The following is a 6,388-nucleotide window of genomic DNA, read 5'->3' as shown; positions in this document are numbered from 1 at the left end:
TGAGCATCCAAGTTCAAGACAAAGCTCTGCAAAGGCCATGTGACCTCTAGCAATCGTCAGACCTGCCTGAGTCCCAGTTTCCCTATGGGAAAAGCAGAGAAGGTACTACCCATTAGCAATAGATATTAGTGTTAGTGTCTAATCAGTATGTATTAGCATTAAAGTACAGAGTGAATGTGTGCCATGTGACTAATGCAGGCATAAGTCCTTTTCAAAATAAAAGCATTTCATTTTAGAAACATTTACTGTGTCTCTCTGTGTATGTGTTGTGCTCACTCACAAGCATATATAAGAAGCTCAGAGGGTAACTGGGGAAGTGCCTCTCTCTCTCTTCTATGTAGGTTCCAGGATCAAACTCAGGTGGTGAGGTTGGGCATCAAGCCTGACTCCAGCCCTGTAAAAACTATCATTATCTCCTCGCTCCAGCTCTCCTTCTCAGGCCCAATACCACCCCTTAGCTACCCCATAGTTTGGGCAGGACTGGGGGTGGGGTATGGACTCACCCCTGGAGGATCACCCTTTTACTCCTTCTGTCAGCTTCCTTCCAGAACATCTGCCTGTGGGGTCTTTGTTTTTGAGACGGGGTCTGCCTATGCAGCCCGTGGCGGCCTTGAACTCATGACCACAGCCTCCTGAGTACAGGTGTCAGAGATGGTCACCAACCTTTCTAGTTCATAGTCCCTTTTTACATGGCTGTAACCTTGAGAGACTGGCTGGAAGGAAAGCCTCCTCCACTCTGTCAACTACATCCCTAGCCTTTAGGCTCCTGCCTAGTGCATAGTAGGTGCTCAATGAAAGTGGGTTTGCAAATCAGCACAGTCTCAGACTGCTAGGGGCCACTTCCGCCCGCCCGGGCCTGCCACGCCGCCAGCGGGAAACGCTGGGGGTGGGGCCGGGCGAAGGGAGGGCCAGGCGGTGGGGCTGCGAGCCTTCCTCCAGCAACTTCCCAGTAACTGCGGGATCCGATGCAGCCACCTCCCCAGAACCAGGCCTTCCCTGTTCTGCCTTCCAGGAGGAGGCCCGGGAGTAGCCCTCGGGAGGGCAGTCTCCCGCACGTCCCGAAGTCCCTCTGGCCACCCGGCGTCGATCCAGGCGGAGGCCGGGAGGGGGCCGCCCTCCCCGCGAGGCTGCAGACTCAGGCATTTCCTCTCGGCTGCCCGGCGCGGCCTTCCCCCTTCGAAAGAAGAAAATCCCGGGGCCCGAGTAACCCGGCCGATCGTCCCGGTGCGCAGCGGCTGCCGAACTAGAAGGGCCGCCCAGGGTAGGGTAGGAGTCCGGAGCAGAAGTTAACCGAGGGCAGCGCGGCGGGGACTGAGCAGGGCAGGGATAGGGTGCGGCCAGGGGCTGGAGTGTGCAGCGCGGGCGGCGCCTGGAAGGGGAACTTGAGCTGGGAGAGGCAGAGCAGCGGGGCTGCTGGCCCCGGCGCTGCGAGCGGGGAGCCGCCTCTAAGGCCAAGGACACGGGGGCTGCGGAGCCGCCGGGGCGCTGCGCGCATGCTGGGCAGGGGACATCACCTGGGCTCGCGCCCTGGGCCTCCCGGGCTCCCGGCATGTCCGTGCGGTACACACTTAACCTGAAGGTCTTCTGGCCGGTGGTAACTGGGCTATGCACAGCGCTGGTGTGCCTCTACCATGCCCTGCGCAGCAGTGAGGGCGCCAGGGCCGAGCCCCCCGACGGCGCAGACAGTGGCTTCCCGCTGCTCAAGGTGGCCATCCTTCTTCTCCTCGGCTACATCCTCCTACGATGTCGCCACACCATCCGCCAGCGCCTCTTGCCAGGCTCTTCCCGCCCGTGTGGCCACACCAACTTCTCAGCCAGACCCTTGCAAGAGCCAGGCCTGAGCATCTTGCTGGAGAGTTACTATGAGCACGAGGTGCGCCTGTCGCCGCATGTGCTAGGTCACAGCAAGGCGCACGTGAGCCGGATCGTGGGTGAACTGGTGCAGGCTGGCCGGGCTCGAGGGTCTCCAGGTCTCATCACCGGAGGATCGCTGGCCTTGGCCTTCCGGGGAGATTTCATCCAGGTGGGCAGTGCCTATGAGCAGCATAAAATCCGCAGGCCAGACAGCTTCGACGTGCTGGTGCCACTGCGCCTCCCGCCGCAGGTGGCGCTGGAGCCGCGGAGCCTGGGGACCGAGCCCACGCTGGCCCCCGCCTTCCGTAGCTGCTTCGTGTGTGCCCTTAAGGCACCACCCTCGCCATCGGGGACCACGACTGGCCAGTGGCATCGTGACTGCAAGCCCTTCGCTGAAGGGTTCTGTGTGGATGTGCAAGGCCGTCGCCACCTCTCGGCTACCCTGGTCCTGCGCTGGTTCCAGGCGCACCTACAGCGCTCCTTGGCCACCGTGCGCTACAGCCTGGAGGGTCGCTGTCGGGTCAGCCTGACTCCAGGTGGTCTGGAGCAGCCTCCCACCCTCCATATCCTTCCTTGCCGCACGGACTACGGCTGCTGTCGCCTTTCCATGGCTGTGCGCCTCATTCCCGCTGTCCATCTGGGCGATGGCGTCTTCCTTGTGGCACCGCCGCCACCACCCTCGCCAAGTGGGGCTCTATCAGAGCTCCCGGGTGGCCTGCGCCCTGAGGCACTGTGGGGTGTGAATACAGCACGCCAGGAGCAGAAACTGTTGGGCTGGCTTCAGGAACGGGCGCCTCCAGGTGCCTGCTACCTCAAGTGCCTGCAGCTGCTTAAGGCTCTTCGAGACCTGGGTGCTCGCGGGCTGGACCCTTCGGCTGCTACCCACTGGGGACGCATCCTGTCTTCCTATGTGCTCAAAACGGTGCTGCTGGCGGTGTTTCTGAACGAGGGTGGCCCAACGCACAGCTGGGACGAGGCACACCTGAGTGAGTGCTTGGAGAAGCTGGTGAAGTTCCTTAGGGACTGCCTGCTGCGCCGACGAGACCTCTTCCACTGTGTCCTGGGCCCAGGTGGGGCGGCCGCTGAGGTGGGCCCCCTGCCCAAGGTGCTGCGCGAGGCGGCTCCCGTTGACCTCCTGGCACCTTTCGACCTGCAAGCCCGGGAGCTCGCAGCAGCACGGTTGCTGTCCACCTGGCGAAGGTTGCCCCAGCTTCTCCGAGCATACGGTGGTCCCCGATACCTTGCCAGGTGCCTCCCACCCCGAAGTCAACGCATCCAGGGCTTCCCCGAAGATGAACCATGAACCATGATTACACTCCACCTGACCAAATGCCCCTTTCTCACAGGATGGGAGTGAGGGTGGCAGTTAAACTCGAGATAAGCTGTAGAAAGTGTCGGGAAATTTGGAGGACATCAGAGGCTTCGGTGGCATAAATGTTCTGTCCTGAGATAGCTGTGGCATCTTCTGCAAGCCCGTTAGAGTGTCCTGGGTGGTCTTATACACACAGATCTTTCTGCCTCCAAATTATTAGAAGCAATCATGTTTGACATACCTATTTGTTAGTAGGTTCTCAACTATTTTTGGAGGGCTGTTGTGTGTTTCAATTATGGGACTGGAACCCTGGGCCTTGCATTTGCTCGATAGGTACTCCACAACAGAGCTACACATCGTGGGCCCCTAGTTTTGTTTTTAAAGGGGAAGAAAAAAAATCCTTATCCGCAACTGGAATTGGCATTCTAGTCCAGCTGTTAGTATTCCAGAGTCATAATTTAGCCATTCCCAAGAGCATTCATGTATTTTTAATAGTGCAATCACAAGTTTGTTGAGCAAGACTTAATGGAATTGTCATAAATCAAATGACCTGTGCTGAGAGGTGGTCGGGAGCTGGTTAGAGACTTTCAGAGCAAGCAGCACTTTATGTCCATGCATCCTTTTGTTCAGTGGTGGTTGGAACCAGCAGCTATTCAAAGGAGGCTCCACACAGTTATTCCAGCTGCCATTCAACAGTCTCCAGGTCACAGGTGGGGATTTGTATTCAGCTCCTGTTCATTTGAGCCAGGCAGAATGCAAAGGAAACAAGATCCTCAATTAAGACAGGTCTGGCAAAAGTGTGAAATACAAGTCTTGAAAAAGAGCCTGCCTAAGGCTCCCTGTCAGCAGGACACAACCTGCCTTTGTTTCAGTGCTTCTGAGCAATGGTATTGCAGGTCTGTTTTAGAGTTTAGGGACCTATGAGGAGAAAATGCTTGGCATGCTGCCTGGGAAGGGTTAGGCTTCAGTGATGTCTTGTGTAGGGGTAGTAGTTGGAAGGTTCTTGATTGCCCAGACAACCTTACCTAGTCTTGAAGGCCAGCTCTTGCTTGCAGTATGTGCTTGGAGACCTGTCACTTCTTACCAGTGGGCAGAAGAGTGAGCCACTGGAGCTGAAGGAGGAATGAGAGAGCTGGCCCTATAGTGTTCTGCTCTGCTGGGCCATGAGCTTCTCCAGGCTGGGTGCCTCCCTCTTGTAGTTGGGAAGAGCCTCTCATACTCTGGGCTTCCTGACAGCTACAGCTCCAAATGGCAGTTCAAGTTTAGAATGTCCCACCTTGCTGTCTCCTAGTGCAAATTGTGGTCAGTCTCAGCAATATACTTAGGGATTTTCTTTTTAAATAGCAAAGATCTGCTCCCTTAGACTCCTTAAAGTGAAGGATTTTGTCTAAAAATAGTCACATGAATAAGGCCATTGTTTAATTTCTTAGCTATCTGGAGGGAACTCTGCAAACCCCCTTTCTTTAGGACACCCGGTTGGCAACTGACAGTAATATATTGTAGGAAACTTCTCATTAGAGCTGTGCTTGCTTCTTGTGTCCTTTGCAACTGGACTGAAGCAGAAGCAGTTGTCTCATTGAGTTGTTTGGGGAGCCATTTCTCTTGATACCCCAAGGTCATTCCCAAGGTCATTCCTAAGATCACTCCTACTTTTTTGAGGCCAACATTTGGTCATAAGGTACGGCATTGGATGTAGGCATCATTATGTCAGCCTCTTGCAAGGATAGAAACTGCACAATGGGTTTTGTTTTAATTATTTTAAAAAGTCAATGCCAAGGGAAGTGTGTGTGTGTGTGTGTGTGTGTGTGTGGATGTGTGTGTGTGTATGTGTGTGTGGTATGCGTATGCATGTTGTGTGTATCTGTTTGTGTGTATATACTATGCACATGATTTCCATACACAGCCTTTTAATTCCTCTGTAGTCATTAAGTAAGAATAGGGGCAATGAGGCAATTTTCCAATTATTAGATTCCTTTTTTAAAAATTCTTGATATTTTAAAGTATAAATCTGGTTATTGTCATAAATATGAATAGCTTGTATAAGTATCTTGTAGGGTTTTTTTCCGTTATTTTTATTTTTTCTAGTTTATTAACCAAAGCTTCATCCATCCTCAAAGTTTTTAAATTTTATTATTATTATTATTATTATTATTAAATTAATGGGCATTGTGTTTGTGAATTTAAAAAAAAATGTTTTATTTAAATGCCATGATGAACAGTTGTTCTCAATATGTGGCAACCAAAACTTAATAGATTTCGATCAATTTTGATCAATGTTTAGTGATCTGAAACATGTACTGTGTACAGATGCAATGATACAGCTGTTATGGTGGCTGCCCAAGGCCTTTAAATTCAGCTTAGTTCTGCATTTCATTACAGCTACTGTCTCAGCCTCTAATTGATGTGTATACATTTTTGGTGTGTATATTTGGTACTGGAGAGTCATATATACCAATATTCTCATATAGGACGCTCTACCAAAAAAAAAAAAAAAAAAAAAAAAAAAAAAACCCATAAAGAGTTGTTTAACCAGTGCCCAAAGAGACTGTTTTGAGGCCGATGACTCAGCCCTCAGCAGCCAACAATTCAGTGACTCCTACTACCCAGCTCCGAGCCTTCCTGGAATGTTCGTGGGCTGGGAGAATGTGTGTTTTGCAAAATGAAGTTGGAGTGGAAAGAGAGGAAAGTTTGAGTGGATGCAAATAGTATCTGAGGATTTGGGGAAGGGGCACTTAAGATGGATGTGAAAGGAAGAGATGGGAGGAGGGAGACAGGAGAAGATCCCGGGAGGGGAGGGTGGGAGAGTTTTGGGTGAGGAGATGTGTTTTTAGGTATGTGTTTTTTCTAGCCAGGAGTCACAAACTCAGTATTAAAGGCAGGGAACTAAATAAGGGTGGGGAGAGGTGGGGGGGCACTGTGCCTACCTTAAAGAGGGTAGCCACAGTTAAGCTCCAGGCGGGAAAAGAAAAGGTGGAGCTAGGAATTGGTATTTCAGATTAAAAGGCTGAAGCTCAATGGCTTTTAATTTAAGGAGTAATTTAATGTCTAAAGCCACAGAACAAAAATTTGGTTGAACCTGAAGCCACCATTTTTCTACCCCTTGCCTTACAGTTAGCCTTCCACCCAAGTATATATAAGGTTATATTCTTTGCCAGGGAGATGATGGTTTTATATATAGGAGGGAGTATGCTAGTTCCTTTCTGCTTTATCTGTCAGAGTTAA

The 6,388-nt window shown here is 51.7% G+C and overlaps 1 protein-coding gene across 1 annotated transcript; it reads left to right on the top strand.

Annotated features, from left to right (window-relative positions):
* Nucleotides 1–908: 908 nt before the first annotated feature.
* Nucleotides 909–6,054, top strand: Itpripl2 (ITPRIP like 2). Its single transcript, XM_051192783.1, has one exon. It carries the CDS (start codon nt 1,550–1,552, stop codon nt 3,155–3,157), a length of 1,608 nt encoding a protein of 535 aa, XP_051048740.1. The 5' UTR covers nt 909–1,549; the 3' UTR covers nt 3,158–6,054.
* Nucleotides 6,055–6,388: the final 334 nt, after the last annotated feature.

This window comes from Phodopus roborovskii, unplaced genomic scaffold (genome assembly GCF_943737965.1).
Source record: "Phodopus roborovskii unplaced genomic scaffold, PHOROB, whole genome shotgun sequence".
NCBI classification, from domain to species: Eukaryota; Metazoa; Chordata; class Mammalia; order Rodentia; family Cricetidae; genus Phodopus; species Phodopus roborovskii.
Note: the sequence above shows the minus strand (reverse complement) of the source record. Positions and strands in the feature narration are given on the sequence as shown.

Bases quoted from the DNA above. Each gene is read 5' to 3' on its own strand.
- Itpripl2 (XM_051192783.1), top strand. From the start codon at position 1,550: ATGTCCGTGCGGTACACACTTAACCTGAAGGTCTTCTGGCCGGTGGTA.